Genomic DNA, 17,939 nt, shown 5'->3' on the forward strand with positions numbered 1-17,939 from the left:
ATATTGTAGTGAACTGTAAACTTATATGCAAAACGTTACACTTGTTTCTTTGAGTAATCCAGTTGACCTTCAAAATATTAGTATGGGTAGGAAATGACGCCCCAGAAACATAATTTGATCCAGCACGGAACATACTGCAGCTTCTTCGCCATCCACTCGGGCCAGTGAGGGGCTCAGTTTTCAAGAATATTTATGCAGCTGCTGAGACATCACATTAGCTAAATAGAAGTGTACATCTGAAAACGTTGTTAACATATTCTTTGTAGATAAAAAGGAAATAGCAGCTTACAATCTACATGGTATAAATATTGACAGTAATCAGACTTCCTTTTCATATCCACTTTCTTCTCATTGCTCTGGGAATCAGTATGTCACACTACTGCATTAGTAGTGTGCCTGTCGGACTGAATTACAAAATAGTACAGTGGAGTGGATACACTTTGTAATTGTATATATCAACATGGTAGTTCAGCATAAATGATTGCTTCCATTCCCACATCAATCATTTGTCATTGGTACTACCCAAATCTTTAGAGATGCCATCAGGTTGATTTATTAGAGGACTGTCCTTATATCTGGCTGATGTAAAGATAAACAACAGCGCTTACAGTTAATTACTGACCATTAATAATAATAATAATAATAATAATAATAATTATTATTATTACTATTACTGTTATTATTATAGTTATTATTATAGACATTGTGGTTGAAACAGTTTCCCACAGTGTTCTGCTTTAAAATAAAATTTCAATAGCACCAATTAATATATAACATCAAAAATAGAGGAAGAGGAATCTAATAAAAACACCAGGTAAACAAACTTTTAAAAAATTAAAATATTGAAGAGACACACAACACGTTTAAAACAATCGCACAATGTTCTTGATGTTACATGTATTTACTGTTCTTCATCTTTTTTATCACTAATATTCACTGGAACCTACACATTCATAATTTTTAGTTTAAATGACTGACAATTACATAAAATGCTGACATGTACTCACACTTTGACAAGATATGAAATGAATACCTTTGGTTTGACTTAAAATCAACTCATTTGAAGCACTGAAAGCTGTTGAAATGGAAAAAAAAACAAGGTAATAAATTATCTCTATTCATAGTTGCTGCTTTGGTCAAACTTTGGCAGGTGAGGTTGAAAATAATAACTCATGCTCGTCACCATCAGTGATGATTGGCTGATAAAATAAGGCTCGAACTCTTCCTTGGCATTTCCATGTGGTAAGGATTCAGCGCTGAGATCTTTGTCTGTCAACCCAGGCTACAACTGGTACCCAAAGAGTCCTATAGGTGTCTGAAGGAGCAGAAGACTGCCAGCTGAAGGTTGACCTACAAAGTGTCAGCTCACATTTCCAGAAACCATTGGAGCAGCCATGTTTAGGCCAGGGCACTGCCGTTTGTAGAGTCAAAACACATGGTAAGAGTGAAGCAGACAGCTTCTCAGGAAGATCCCATGCAGGAAACATTGATTTCAAAGAGTTGTGCTTATATGGATATAGGAAACAGCTAAAGTAATGAGACAATGGAAACCTGTTCCTGATGAATAGTAATGTATAATTAATTCCTTTTTCTCTCTACCACAATACAGTAATTCTTTTAGAAATCCATTTTATTTCTAATTCAACCTGTGAAAACAATTGATGTACTGTAGTTTAAGTGTGCATAAGTATATGTTTTATGGTTGATTATTAAAGCAGTGCAGTCAGTCAGCTACAACAACCCTCCCTGTATTAAGTTGGTCTCCAAACTGTCAAGACAATAAATTGAGAGTACATAAAATTGGCTTCTTCCTTGGTCACATACCAAACAGTTCCACTCAACCTTTTGTAAATGTCTTGTCCATGTCTCTCTTAAGCTTCCAGGCCCTTCAAACCATATTTCATTTCATTTGAAATGCATGAACTGTACAGAATGTGAATCAGCCACGTTCACTGATATTCTTTGTTTAGATGTTGTTTGCACTCAAGGTCTTCATTCAAGGCTATCAAGGTCAACTTATCCTTAATCCTTTACACAGGTACATTTTTTTAGGCATGGATTCCGAACAAATTTTTATGTTATAATCTGGAAAGCCCTCAAGTAATCTTTTAGCTAATTTTAAACGAGGAAGATGAGGGGTTTATTTTACAACTGTGTGTGGGTGAGAAGTCACGCTAATGTCTGCTGAGCGTGATTGATAGTGAGGTGAGGCCCCAGCTTGTTGTGCTTTAAAAAGTCTGTGACTGCCTTGTGACTCTCTGGACTTATTCTTACCTCAATGCTGTAAACAAGTTGCATAAATCCAGATAACTTAAAAATCAATCCTAAAAAGCTGTGTGAATTTCTTTGAGGAACATCTCAGTGAATGTTTTAAGAAAATGCATCCTACAATTTTTTGACATATAGCTGATGGGCTGTGGTAACAATATAATAGCGACATATCATATTTTAGTCTGAAGAAAACAATAACAATTAAACAGGTATCGGTAATGAAGAAGACAAATCCATGGAGGGAAACTCAAAGGTTTTCCATCTAGTAGCTCAAAGGACTATCTATTTTTAGTTTGTTAAGGGAGGGAATGAAAAGGAGAGGGAGGGAGAGAGAGGTATAGCAAAACAAGAGAGGGGCCAGACATGGCCCATCAGACCTAAAAGCTCCCTTTTATTTTAGTTACATGTCAGAAGATCATTAGCTGAAAACGGTGATCTGCATTATTTTGCCGGCATTCTGGAACATCTGTGAGATCACTTACTTCTTCCACTGAACCCTGTGTTCTTTATCATGAAGAAGAGGTGAGAAGAGAAGAGAAGAGAAGAGAAGAGAAGAGAAGAGAAGAGAAGAGAAGAGAAGAGAAGGAGACACTACCTCTTCTTTACCTTGGAAGAGGGGGAGGAAAAGGAGTTGAGTGGATGAAGAAGTGGAGGAGGGACTGAGGCTCTTCTCCTCTCTTTGTAAGAGTATTAACTGTAGAGTGTTCTGGTGATGACAGGGCTGTCAGGGTCAGATGGCTGTTCAGCCTGATTAGACCGGCTCACAGCAGATCCTCAACTGGGATCACTGCACTGCTGCAGGCGAGGTAGAGCTACAATTAGGCTTGCACAATGCCCTGCAGTGGTTAGGCCGGGAGGAGCGGGGATAGGTAGATAGCTCAGTGGGGCAGAGCTACAGGTTGTTGCAGTAGGACTTCATTTTCTGTTGCGTGACTATGAGACATTCCAGTTTGTGGTAGTAGAAACGACAAACTGGTGGACTTGAGGCAGAAGGAGCTAGACTTCATTCTGTGGTTGGAGATGACAGCATAAGAGCAGGTAAGGAAAAGCCTCCGGTTGAAACGGCATTTGTTTGTTTTTTCAATGCAGAAATCATCATTTTTGGATTCAATTGAAAGTTTTTAATCTTAGCTTGATTAGTTAACTCCTTCAACTAACTGTATCTATATCCATGAGGATAATATATGAGCTAATAGTAGTTCTCCACTGGAAAAGGTTGAGAGAAAGGATACTTGGGTGCACCAGCCTCAGAGACTGTTTTCCCTTAAAAATGTGATGTGTCAGAATCAGTCACTCATATAGAGAACAGCTATAAATACAGCTGCAGGATATTCAGTATCTGCAGGGGTTTACTATAACAGGCAGTCAGCTTGCTTTCTGTCAGCACTCACACTGTTGTAGGGCGACTGCTTGCTGTGTCTGAAGGACTTTATGTAACTACCAGTCAGTGGTTTGTGGATTTTCCAGTTAGCCAAGCTGTCTTCTGAGGTAAAGCTTTTTATTATAGGCTCTCCAACTTTGGTATTTAGTACTGTATATCTATTTCTTCAGGGTGACTTGATTGTAGCCTTTATAGGAAATCTGCTGCTAACTGGAAGGTAGTAGATGTGAATGATGTGCTCTGACAGGGGTTACTGTACTATACTAGAAGTTTACTGTAACCTGTTTTATTGTCTTCACTACTAATCTAAAAACGTACCTGTGTATCCTTTGGCATCACATTAGGTAGACTGTAGGAAAGTTTGAAAACCTACGGTAACGCATTTTTAAAATATTGCTGACATCAATTTTTATTTCTTTGGGTCCCGAGGCAGCCTCTGACATGGAGACAGCCAGCGGAATGGATGTTACTATTTTTACAAACCAAACTATAGTAACACGGATGTTTGGCGTCACAGTTTTAATTGGAATGATTGCTTCTTTCTGATCATTTCTCTCATACCCTTTTATGTTGTTACATGTTACTTACTGCTTATTGTCACCTGGCTTTAATTATCAGTGAGAACCTAAACAGACATCTGTGATTACCAGGCGAATAACAAAAGTGACTACAGTACATTACTGAATTTTACAGTCTGTGTTTTCATTTTGGAGGGCTTGTGTTGAGGGTATAAAAATGAGGGTATAAAACCAGAAAACGCAGATGTGTGTAAAATGTATTTTAGTAGAGTAATTGCTCTGTATGGATTTTGAACTGACTGGATGGAAAATAAATGACCTCTATCCTGATAAGCATTGGATAAATTCCTAATCATAGACAGTCAACAACCTAAATAGACTACACTCTTCTAGAGGATTTAGTGAGTAAGTCGGCATGTGATTATGTGTGTGTGTGTATTGTCAGGGCTGAGGTGAAGAGGCGACAACAGCTTACCCAGAATACCCTTGGACTTTCCCTAGTAGTTTATCTACTGTATGTGAGTGGAAGAAGATGACATCTTTGATCACATTTCCTCACATTATCCAAACTTGGTTAATTCTTAGTAACATAATAAAGTTAAACTTTTGAAATGGCATTTTCAGGATACTGTCCAACCCATTACAAAATACTATCAGTGCAAGGCTTGGTTAGCTGCCAGTGTGTTTTCTTGTTAAGCAGAGCAATTAACTAACCACAGGAGTAACCGGCATTTGTTTTTAGAGTACGCAACAGCACATGTTGTCAAACAGGATTCCGCCGTCTGAACTGCTGTTTAAACTCCAAACATCCATTCATTCATTTATCATCAAACACATTTCTTCTGCTGTAGTGGGTCGCGGAGAGCTGGAGCCTATCCCAATCGACTGGGGGCTTGAGGCAGGGAACACAACGGGCGCGAAGCCAGTGCACTGCGAAGCCACTTGGAGACACACAGACAAACACGCACGCATGTGCTCACACTTATGGACAGTTTCAAAATAGGGATGCCACTCCACCTCTATGTGGAGCTAAATTGGTGTTCATGCAGGGTCCTCGTCATTCGACTCTCGACCCGTGAGGTGTTCTGATAGTTTTGCAAAAATATACTGTATTAACTTCTTGAGTATTCGCTATGGACCCCAAGAAAGTGATGGAGAAAAGAGGAAAAGAAAAGAAGAAGAAAAGAGTTTTTTTGTCCGTACAAACAAAGCAAGAGATAATAGAAAAACATGAGAAAGGGATCCGTTTGGTTGACCTCGCCAAAGAATATGGCCGAAATGCATCTACAATCGCCACGTTATTGAAACAAAAGGAAATTTATGGAGTTTAAGGCATCGCGTGGGTAGCTGTTGTTCGGCATCGTGAGATAGGAGCGCATGAACCAAAGAGGGCAAAAAACAATGGGGACAGCAGTTAAAAGGTAAATGGCCGTCATTATTATTCTTTATTCTTTGTTTTTTATGTTATGCACAACTCTCATTTATTGTGTAGTAATCTAATCGTAGCATGTATTTGTTACATGTTTCGATGCATTTTTATGCTTTATAAAACATGTCGGAATTTTTGGGGGCTTGAAACGGATTAGGGCATTTCCATTGAAAACATGTCTCTACTTACTCAATTTTCTAGTTACGTAATTTCTTCTGGAACCAATTAATTTCGTAAGTAGAGGTACCACTGTAAATACTGCATGTAGACACACGGATTGGTTTATCCAAACATTTTTATTTACATAGGCCCCGTCCACACGATGCCGCAACTTTTTGAAAATGCTGGCCTAGGTCGATTTTTTTAAAAACGCTGGGTCTGTGTTGTCGTGTGGACGGTGTATCCGCAACTTTTTAAAAACGCTGATGTCTTGCCTGCGACGAAAATCGCTGTGACGTCATATTTATGGGCCCGTGTGTACAAACATGATGGATGTACGAACTCTTTTGATGGCAGCATTCTTGCAGGCGTTTTGTGACAACAAAACACGGAGGATTCCTATTGGATAAAGTTTGACTCAATACTTCCACCACATGGTTTGGCATCCTTGTAGCCATCTTCGAAAACGCACTGATGCATGTACGTGTGGACGGAGATTTTTTTTGAAAACGTTGTCGTGTGGATGCAAATCGTTTTTGATGCGTTTTCAAAAAGTTGCGTTTTTGAAAAAATCTGTCATCGTGTGGACGGGGCCATAGTGTTGTCCTCCATTTACATATATTCATTGTCACAACCGCCTCATCTGCTGTCGCGGGTCGTGGCATTTACATATAAATGTATATACTTTTTTTCCTATAGGTTCAGTGAAAAAACATAAAAATGCATATACAGTAGTGCCATGTCCAGGATGTATGTTATACTGTCTTCATTAGAGTCAGAGTCAGAGTCTTTATTTGTCATGCTGACACATGTTTACATATGACAGTATGAAATACGTCTCTGAAGGTCCCAGTAAGCCCGGTTGATAAATAAGATAAGTTAAGAAAAAATAGGTTAAAAATGTAAGATAAATAGGAGAACAGAGAAAAGTTAAGAATTTTAAAGTGTAAATTGAAAAGTGTAAATTGAAAAGTGTCTGAACAGCAAAATCTATTTACAGTGTAGCAGCTTAAGTATGTGGGTGCTCCATCTATTGCACCTGATGAAGCATCATGTTGCACCAGCTCCCCGTGTGTCTGTGGTGACACTCGGGGCGTCGTGAGGGTGACTACAGAGCACCACAGGAGTTTAGCTGTCTAACAGCCTCTGGGAAGAAGCTGTTCCTCAGCCTGGTGGTCCTGCTCCGGATGCTCCGTAGTCTCCTGCCCCTCCCGTAGGGGAGGGGTTGGAACAGACAGGGTGCTGGGTGGGTGGGGTCTCTCATGATGTGGGTGGCCCTCCTTCTACACCTACTTGTGTAGATTTCTGTGGTGGTAGGTAGCCTCAGCTGCCCTCCTGGTCTCTATATTGTTGATAAAAGATGTTGTCGTTACTCTTTTCTGAAAGCTGATGACTGAATGGTATTTTTGTTTGTTTCATATTTCAGAATTGCTGGTTGATGGAGTTTGTGCGGCAGAGTGGTGACTACTGCCATGCACAACACATTTAGATGCTGTCTGGGATGAAGATGCACCATGCAGTCCTTTGGCCTTGAAACCTGAAAGACCGTTGGCCTTTGCCCTCTGGACAAGCTAGCTCATGGGGTAACGAGTGGAGCCTCGACACTGAAAGCTGAGTGGCGCAAGAAGGAAAGAGCAAAGAAAGGGAAAAGGACCAGACAATCAGTGAGAGAAAAAAAGACAATCATAGAGAGAGTTAACTCTCTGTAGCATCCTGGACTATAGGATACAATCAGCTGATGGGGTGATTCAAGACAAGAGGGCCTCAGAATTTCAAAAATAACTTGAACACCTACACACATCTACTGCAAGGATAGTCCAGAAGGGACAGGAAGTCCACAGTCATCTGGAGGGCTGACTTAAGTCAAAGACAGCTAACTGCTGCAGCTGGAGCTAAAGGTGAACAGATTTCAAGTAAATATAGTGACACACCAATGCTTTTTAATAATGACATAAACATGTGACTGGTTATTACAGGACTGTGTATTGTTGTTTCTGTTTGTTTTTATCCTTAAATTCAACAAATGGCTGGACTTTCCAGAAGACAAAGATTTATTTACAGGACTATTTTGATGTTCTCAACTTTAAATTGAAATGTAAATTTTGTCCCTATTTTTCCTAAAAATAACAGGAAATTATTTAGTGATAAAACACTTGTAGCACTCTAATCACACTGAAAAAAAATTATATTTGCTATAAAGCTAGTATTAATTCTATTGAGAGGAGGAACATCCCGATATGCCTTCTGCCTACTCTACTGTGATATGGATTGATAACATTGACCAAGCAAGACAATAATCTCTAACCAACCCAATAGCATAGTTTACTCACATTCACTTTATTGCCTTTTTCTTTTTTAGAAGTACAGTATATTAAGATTGCTGGAATATAAATACATCTTACACAAACTGTGCTTTTAACTAAAAAAAGTGAATCAAGAATAAATGCAGTCACATACTTGTTATCACATTTCAACATGAGAACATTTAGGTTGAATTAAGCATGTGAAAATACAGTTGTGGTGCGTACATTCTTCTTTTAACATTGTGGTTTGTAGATTCGTTTGTTAAAATACACATTCAGAGACTATCCAAAAACAAGTTTAGTGTGAAATCAATCCACTGGATTTGTAGAAAGTTCCGTGACGATGTTTCACCTTTCATCCAAGAGGCTTCTTCTGTTCTGGTCACAATTGGTGTTGCCTCAGCTTCTAACCTCTTTGAGGTGTGATCAGTGCTATTCATATTCCAACGACAATTGCCAGGTGGTGAAGAACCCCCTCCATGTGCAAAACTCCATGAACTTTGTGGGAAAGGTGAGGTGACTGAGTTGGATACAAATGAGAGCATATCCTACAATGTGATCTCCCTATTCACATGCGTTCCCACAATGGAGGCAGTGGAAACTATGAGACGATGGCTTCAACCCTTAGCAGTAGGACGAACATCAATCCAGAACAAATTTGCCAACTACTGGACCTCTGCCTGAATGCCACCTATTTTCAGTACAGAGGGAGCTTCTGTAGGCGCAAACATGGATGTGCCATGGGATGTTGTGATGAATCTGTGCATGGAAAAAGTGGAGCACAGGACTCTGACCTCTTTCAGCGGAGCAACACCGAGCCACTGGTTCTGATATGTAGACACAAATGGGTCAACAACGTCAAGTTCACCAGAGAAGACATAAAGGAAAACAGTTTGCCCTTTTTGGATTGTGAGGTTCACATAGAAGAGGACAGAAGTCTGAATGTTGGGGTATACAGGAAACAAGCACACAATGACCAGTACCTGTTTTTTAACTCTTACCATCCACTGGAGCACAAGTTAGGAGTCATCAGGATCCTGCAACACGGTGGTCAAGTTACCCACCAGTACTCAAGTCCATAAAAAAGAACTCAAACACCTGGAAGGGGAAAAGACTTGTGGACATCCTGACTGGACCTTTATGAAGAATCAAACAAGATACTGAAAGGAAAACAACCCAGTGAGGATGGAAGAGGAGAGCAGGCAAATCATAGTCATCCCATATATGTCGAGTGTTGGAAAAATGGTTGAGGATCTTTAAGAAACATCAGATCCCTGTGTTCTTCAAACCAATCAACATCTACAGATAAAGACTGTTCCACCCAAAAGACCCCACACCACACATTCAGAAGTGCAACCTAGTGTGTGAGGTCAAATGCAGTGAGGAACACTCAGATCTTTGCATCAAGAAAACCAAACAGCAACTCAATGAAAGTATGGCCAACTCCTCAGGACAGGATTGAGCAGTCTGCTTTCACCTCAAGGAAGAGGAATACTCTGAATGGACTTAATCTTTTGCTTGTTTACAATCAGTTCCTTTCAAAACTATGCAAAAGAACCTTTCAGCAGATTGAACCATGTGAAGTAGCACAGTAGTAGTAGTAGTAATACAATGGTTCAATGCAGTCTGAAATGGTCCATCAATCCTGGATGGTCATTGATACTCTCAATGACCATCGTTAGGGCTGAGAGACAGGTCCTGGTAATGACTGTTGAATATGAACAGCACTGACCACACCTCACAGTGGTTAAAAGCTGATTCAACACCAACCACAACCAGAACTGAGGAAGAATTAAGGTGAAACGTCTTCAAGTGAGTTTCCACAAACCCAGCAGATTGATTCAAGAGCTTTTGGATAACCATGACTTTGGTGAATGCGGACCTTCACACACGTCATACAGCAACTGTGAGTCTGTGATCTTGTGAGGTGTTTTTAGATATAACAGGCTAGGCAGCATTTCAAAAACTAAAAAGTTCCAGAAACAGCAGAAAGGAGCTCAACTTTTTTAAGATTTCATGTCAGAACAGGAAAAGCATGTGCTGCATATAAAGTTTTAACAATCTCTCTGCTCTGAGCCTTCAAGTGTCAGAATTAGCCATACTAATGTGACTGTGAACTAGCATGTTACGTAAGAAGCTAAAGGTGGAATTCAGAAATCAATGATTTTATGATCTGTACCTGTGCATTTTAGCTGTAATATGATAAATTATCTTGTGAGAAATGTGTTTGTGTCAAACACACATTGGATTATGGTTATTCTTAATATAGTACAACAGAAAATAAGATGTCTATTTTCTTACGGTGATGTTCAGATTTTAGGCTTGCATCTTACTTCCTGTTAGCACTGAGCTACTGACAATTGAACAACTGATTGTTCGTACATAAAGGTCAGAGATCATCCTTGGAAGTTAAAGTTTGCACTGGTCACCATGAATCGTCCAGCTCCAGTGGAATTGTGCCACAAGAACATGAGATTCCTAATCACTCACAACCCTACAGACAACACACTCAGCTCCTTCATAGAGGTGAGAAAAAGTTGTATGTTTACAGATAGATATGCACATAAATGAATGCCATATATTTAGCTAAGTATTGTTTTCCTGGCTGGTGATATATCTGAAACACCAGTCAACTAACTGAATTGATTATTTTGTGATTTGGCTTGGCTTTGAAACTAATGTACTGTACTACCATCATCTGGTCTACGACAGACATACAGTATATTAGTATTGAAATTTATGAGGGTTCAGTTGGGTTTCTCTGTCTGTTAAAGCGCTTTGAAATGTCTGCTGCCATGATTAAACGCTATATAAATAAAACTTGATTGATTGATTGATTGATTGATTGATTGATGATGTTTAATATGCATTGATATATTTTTCACTGACCTGATTTTTCAAAAAAAATTATTTAGGACCTGAAGCGCTTTGGTGCCACCACAGTTGTCAGGGTCTGTGATATCACCTATGATAAAACACCATTAGAGAAGGATGGCATTAATGTGGTGGTGAGCCTACACACACACACACACACACACACACACACACACACACACACACACACACACACACACACACACACACACACACACACACACACACACACACACACACACACACACACACACACACACACACACACTATTTTAGTCAGCGGCAGCTGGCATGGAGTTGATCTCATCTGCTTCTTTTTTCCCAGGATTGGCCATATGATGATGGAGCCTCACCTCCCAGTAAACTGGTTGATGATTGGTTGAGTCTGCTGAAGAAGAAGTTTCAGGAGGATCCAGGATGCTGTGTTGCTGTTCACTGTGTGGCAGGACTCGGGAGGTGAGAAGCCCACCAGGCATCAACAGAAGCGCTTAAATAGTCTGTTACATAATATTTTCATTTATGTTATCATTATTATTTATATTATTTTCATTTATATTATTTATATTATTGTTTTTATTCATGTACGCAGGGCTCCTGTTCTGGTTGCCCTGGCTCTGATAGAAAGTGGGATGAAATATGAAGATGCTATTCAACTCATCAGACAGTAAGTACTACATGACATAGCAAACATCAAGCCATTTCATGCAGGCAAATCTGTGAATGAATATTTTTTCACATTCTCTTTCTTTTCTTTGTTAAGTGCTATTAACATTACAGAACTAAAAGGCCAAGCAGAGAATGGCTCACATGCTTTCACTGACGTAGGGCAGCTATGGTGCCATCTGCTGGTGGTATCACAATATAAAATGTGACAAATGACCAAACACACTGTTGCCGTACTGTTACACAAGTTCCGCAAATTGAGGGGCAACATGCATAATGCTAAATGAACAAGAGAAATCCTTTTTGCCTTAAGTAAAAACTAAATATGGCAAAATATGGCACTGTGGATTTCCTAATGCCCAATAGTAAGTGGCATACAGTAAGGGCACTAAATCTATAATGTGCAGTCAGCATCTGTAGGTGTACATTGAAAGAAATAATACCTTTGGCCTCCACCATCTGTGTTTATGTGACTTCCAGGAAGCGCCGTGGAGCCATCAACAGTAAGCAGCTCACCTACCTGGAGAAATACCGATCCAAGCAGAGGCTCCGCTTCAAAGACTCTCAGACACACAAGAACAAGTGCTGCATCATGTGAACACACACACAGTCTTCTTGCATCTGAACGTCTGTGTACGCTAATTTATATTCTGTTTGCATTATTTTATTGTTTTTAAAGGACCCTAGGAAGGCTAGCGGCCATTTTTTGGAAGCAAATGTGGAGAATAAACAATTGTATCCCTCAATAAATGTTCTCAGGAATCCAATCACACAAGCCTTGTCACTTTGGCTGACACCGTAACAAACAGGCCCTTTTAGCTCACACAAGCGCACCATAGGATTCTCATACATGTCTTTACAGTAATTGTATTAGATTTATATGTTTTACTCTTTGCCATGTTTTCTTCCTAATATACAGTAGATTACAGTTCACAAAAGTGGAAAATATTATTGAAGGAGAGAAAATAAATCACAAGTTATAGCTTGTAGTTCGTAGATGAGGCATATTTGGATTTTTTTGTGAAATAGTTCTGAAAAAGACACAAAGATGTGTTGTATTGTTGAACCTTTATAAATCATACTCACATTTTAAACAAGTGCAATAAGTGTCCCAAGACAAACTTTGACAGCCTGTGTGTACGAGTGATTTGCTAGGATATAATAAAACCATGTGCCTTCAGAATGATCAGATCTTATCCACTCTTAAAAATTCCACTATCCTGGTATACACTACAGACTTGGAATATTTTGTTTGGATTGTTTTATGGCATGAATAACCCACTGAGACAGTTTTAAGTTGTGGTTGAATAAAACTTAGTGTGAGTGGAGATACAACGTTTCATTCTTTCACTTTTTTGTTTTGTTATTGGTCTCCAACCAACATGAAGATCTTTCACTTAAATCCTAGATTAAGCATTTTGATGAACATTACACATTTTGTTTGTGGTTTTTTTTTCTATCACTTCAAATTTGCACAAGTGTTTACATATCTGTGTGTGCTTGAAGTGTATGCTCCATTCACTAGCAATCACAGAAGGAAATATCAAGCCAGACCTAAAGTTTATATGTGTAATATAAAAAAAATAATTTAAGTACCTCTGTGATACTAATACTCAAATTCTAAAAATATGAAGAAAGTAGTTGTAAATAAGGTTAAATGAAATATTGCTATAAGAATATTCCATCTGGGCCCTTTCTGTGGAGAGTTTACGTGTTCTTCCTGTGTCTGCATGGGTTCTCTCTCCCGATTTTCCACCTTCCTCCTACCTCCAAAAACATGCAGCTTTGCTGAATTGGTCTCTCTAAATTGACCGTAGATATGACTGTGGTTGTGAATGCATGTTTGTCTATGTGTGGCCCTGTGATGAACCGCTGACTTGTTCAGCGCGTACCCCGCCTCCTTCCTGATATCAGCGTAAATTCCTGACCCAGATTCGGATAAGCAACTGACAACAACATGATTGTATTCAACAAATGAAAATATTGCTGTCACTTCATCTTGGAGGTTCCCCCAATAGATAAAGAAAATGGACAAAGAAATTTATGTTCCCATGTTAGTGGGAAATTCTCACTTCATCTGCTAATAACTATGCAGTATAATCTGTAAAATATTGTTAAAATGAGGAATTTTTCTTATTCTTGTAGAAATGTTTTACTGCATTATTATATGTTTTTGACAGGTTACAGCCATTCTTCTTTCTTATGCAGTAGAGTATACTGATTTATTTTGATTGTTTCTAAACAACTGCTACTGATGCTTTGTTGTTGAATTGTTTTGGGTTTTTTTTTATTTTTGCTGATTTTGATGCTGATGTTTTATGAACATGTTGTCTGCTTATGATGGTCTTATGAAAAAAAATTCTGAAGCAAAATTTATGACAAACAAATAAAAGCAGAAAGAGTAAAACTGAAGTAAAGAAACAAAGAGGCACGGAGAAGAATTAAGTCTGCCTGTAACTAAAATCTTGTTCATAACAAAGGGTGTGTGTGTGTTTGTGTGTGTGTGTGTCTGTCTGTGTGTGTGTGTGCGTGTGTTTGTGTGTGTGTGTGATGTGATGAGTTTGTGTGTCTCTCTCTGTCTTTGAATGTGTGTGTGCTAGTGCTAGTCTTTAGATTTTGTTAAGCATTGGAACTGGCCTGAATTGTTTTTTTTTTATGTAAAAAATATCACAGAATGTATGTAAAGTCTTGTAATATTTAATAAAGATTTTTTTTTGTCATAATATATCTGGTTTTGAACACATAACTTTATTTCTGGGAGCTGGGCCGGTTTTTGCTACGAGCAATGTGGGCGACCGCCCAGGGCACAATCAATGTGAGGGCGTACGAGGGCGCTGGATACAAGCGCCCTCAAAAAACAAGACAAAACAAAACAAAATATATAAAAACCTGTACTCAGCCCCCGTTTTCTAGTCTGCCAGTCATTTCTATGTCAAACAGGTTAGTGGAGTGGGCTGGAGCGCTCTTATTGGCTGCGTCCAGACTGGCAGCAGAAACACGTTTTTTTTTAGACCATCCGGATTGTAAATGGATGGCTCTTTTGTAATCTGAACAGTCAAACACCACATAAAATCAGATTTTTGCAAGACAGATTGAAACCTCCTTTCAGAACGTAGTTTATTTTTTTTCTTTAGAAAGAGCACTTTCAAATGATAATGCCACAGTCTGTTACATTCAGCCTCAAGCACATAAAGCACATGTACAATGGCATTATCATATGAATAATCACAGTTAACCTGAGTATATTTCTATATGGCTCCTTCAAATATTTCTAACACTTTATGTGAACATCGGTGTGAATTATCTACAAAAAGAACATGGGAAGCAGATGTGTCTCAGTCGGAACAGCTCCAAACACACTGATTGGTTTTGACTCTCCAAGACGTCACTCTACGTGAAGCCAGAGCCAGTGCCTCAGAAGAAAGCGCATCACGGCTATAGGCTATTTTCTAAAGTGTTGCTAAGTCGCAAAAGACAACTGTGTATGGAATTTAGTTTTGCTGACCTAGCAACTATTACAATTGAGGACTCATGTCAGGCAACTAATTTCACCCTTAGCCAACTTAGTCTAGTTTTTGTTTGCAACACAGACATCCTGAATGGACTTTTTTAAATTCTTATACGCTATTTGCTACGTTAAATAACTTCTGCCACACATTGTAGTGAAATAACATGATCTAATGAAACAAGACCAGCATTTATACCCAATGATCTGGAAACCTCCAAAACATCTTGAATAAGGTAGACATTGTCTACCATGGACCTGCCGGGCACACAGTAGGTTTGATCCCGGTGGATGACCTGCTCCATAGCTTCCCTCAGCCTGGTAGCCAAAGCCTTGGACAGAATCTTGTAATCGGTGCAGAGCAGTGACACAGGGCGCCAGTTCTTGATGTCCTGCAGATTGCCTTTTTTAGGCAGGAGGGCAACGACCGCCCTCCTGCAGGACAGTGGCAAGGAGCCTGAGCCAGACTATCGTTAAACACTGTTAGCATATCATGTGCTAGAATGTCCCAGAAGGCTTTATAAAATTCGACCGTCAAACCATCAGTGCCCGGAGATCGTCGTCCCTGCATGTTCTGCAGGGCAGTGTGGAGCTCCTCCAACTCCAGTGGCCGGTCGAGTTGTGAATTTGTCTCCATGGAGACCTGAGGTAGCTCTACACAGAACTCCTCTTACAGTGGCTGGTTTTCTCACTGTCATACAAAGATGAATAAAAACTCACAGCTCACCTTCTGATCTGTCCAGACTCTGTCAGCTCCTGTCCTGTGTCAGACAGCAGGGAGTGGATCACGTTGGTCTGTCCATGCTTCTTCTCCAGGCCGAAGAAGAAGCTAGAGGGAGCATCCATCTCTGTGATGTTTTGCACCCTGGATCGGACCAGAGCACCCTGTACTTTAGTATCCAACAGGTCGGCTTAAAGCCATTCTTTTGGACTTGAGGATTTCAGTACACCTCTGATTTCCTGTGGAAGCGCTTGTCTCTAACTCCATGATCTCAGCCTCCAGGTCTTTCATAGACCGGCAGGTGTCACGTGTGACCTTCAGAGTATACTGCTGGCACAGGAGTTTTATCTCTGTTTTGCCATAGTCCCACCACTGCCTAAGAGAGGTAAAATCAGCTTTTCTAAGTATAAAAGTGCTCCCAAAATAACTTAAAATCTCTCTAAAGCCTCTGTCTAAAGCTAAAGTTGAATTAAAATGCCAGTATGCACTCCTAGGTAAAATATTTCTCATCACAACGCGACATAAAACCAGAGAATGATCAGTAAAAGCAGCTGGCATTATATTACAGTCTTTAAAAACATTGAAATGGTGTTTAAAACAGTAGAAACGATCCAGCGTGGCTAAAGACACCCCACCTTCTGTTAGGTGGGACCAAGTGTACTGTCGGCAGTAAGAAGAAGAAGATTTTTTTAGATTTTTCCAAAAACACTTTAATTGCATTCAAACATTTTACAATTTTACATTGGATGAAAGTGCTAAAGAAGAAGATTTTATTCTTTTACAGCAACACATTTTCATCTTTATGAGCAAATATTAATCGTGCCTCTACTTGATACAGAAACCGACTGACGTTTCCGTCCAAACATAAATACAGATCTGACGAATGCTTTGATTGTAGGATGTGTTTTCCTGTTGTAGCGAGATCAAGGTGTGGTCAGCAGGTGGAATGGAAGACCCCACCCACTTTGGTGCCCTGCTCAGCCAGTTTGTTGTATTCAGCGACGGCCATCTCTCTCTGCAGGATTCTGACATCAATGCCTTTTTGCTTTACAAAGTCCACAGTTGCCGAGGGAACCTGCAGAGCTTCAGACATCCCTCGTCCAATGACCAGCAGCTCCACTCCCTTCTTCAGCACCTCCTCCAGGTCAGCAGGCTGGACTCCAGGGTGATGGTTGGTCCCGGTCTCCCTCCAGTCCCAGGCCCGGCCGCCTCCAGGCCACACCTTACAGTCCTTGTAGGAAGAGGGGCATCCCTTCACTGTCATGTGAGAGGGACGTCCCACGAGAGGGACGTGATCTCTGGAGGGGACATAGTCTTTACCTGCTGGGACGGAGATGCACCTTATGTAGTCATTTGGACACTTCTTGTTAGCACACAAAGGATATTACTGAAATAGATCAGATATTTCCAGTAAAACCAGTTTAAAAATAAACGGAAGGGAGCAACCACTCAGAATCCAGTAGAGCTCGTGTCAAACTCAAGGCCGGGGGGCCAAATGTGGCCCGCGAGAGCATATAAGATCAGAGTGTCTAAAAAGTGTGGTTTGACCAAAAACTATACTTCCAACAACGCAGTAAATAAGCCCATTTCTAAAGAAGAACAAGAACAAGAACAAGAAAAAGGAGAAGAGAGTTGCCTTTTTTGCTTACTTCAGGGATTTCTCAAGTGCAAATTACATACTATTATACAGTATACTATTTTATTTATTAATCTTGTTTTTTCTCCCTTCTTGTTATTTCTTTATTTATTTTTAGTTTAAATAGAGAGTTTCCGAGTTGGGATGATTTCACAAAACTAAGCCAGTACCGCCTCTGCCTGGGCGGAGGCCGTGCAAACCAGGACATCACTGTGTCACCTGCACTCTCGCAACCAACCCAAAATATGGATTTTAAAGAAATAAGTAACAAACATTCCTTCAACTACATCTATAGGAGTGTATTTGTCAAAGGTGGTCGTTGACATGTGAGTTTTCACCTAGCCTTTGATTGTTAATGGCTCATTAGCACGAGACACTCTCACAAGATCTGGAAAAAAATTCAGCAGATTAGTGTCTCGCAGAAGTGTCTCGTGCTAATGAACCATTAGCAAACAAAGGCGTGGTGAAACTCGCATTTC

The 17,939-nt window shown here is 39.8% G+C and overlaps 1 protein-coding gene across 4 annotated transcripts; it reads left to right on the forward strand.

Annotated features, from left to right (window-relative positions):
* Positions 1-2,681: 2,681 nt before the first annotated feature.
* Positions 2,682-14,282, forward strand: LOC137601909 (protein tyrosine phosphatase type IVA 3-like). Of its 4 annotated transcripts, none has more exons than XM_068324392.1 (7): positions 2,682-3,309; positions 7,185-7,671; positions 10,450-10,587; positions 10,977-11,069; positions 11,261-11,391; positions 11,525-11,599; positions 12,079-14,282. In XM_068324392.1, exons 3-7 carry the CDS (start codon positions 10,492-10,494, stop codon positions 12,194-12,196), a joined length of 513 nt encoding a protein of 170 aa, XP_068180493.1. In that variant the 5' UTR covers positions 2,682-3,309; positions 7,185-7,671; positions 10,450-10,491; the 3' UTR covers positions 12,197-14,282. The 4 variants fall into 4 exon arrangements, with proteins under 4 accessions (XP_068180493.1, XP_068180489.1, XP_068180490.1 ...); XM_068324388.1 differs by having other exon boundaries at positions 2,685-3,309; positions 7,185-7,656; XM_068324389.1 differs by lacking the exon at positions 2,682-3,309 and adding an exon at positions 3,520-3,759 and having other exon boundaries at positions 7,185-7,656.
* Positions 14,283-17,939: the final 3,657 nt, after the last annotated feature.

The sequence above is a fragment of the Antennarius striatus genome, chromosome 9 (genome assembly GCF_040054535.1).
Source record: "Antennarius striatus isolate MH-2024 chromosome 9, ASM4005453v1, whole genome shotgun sequence".
Lineage (NCBI taxonomy): Eukaryota > Metazoa > Chordata > Actinopteri > Lophiiformes > Antennariidae > Antennarius > Antennarius striatus.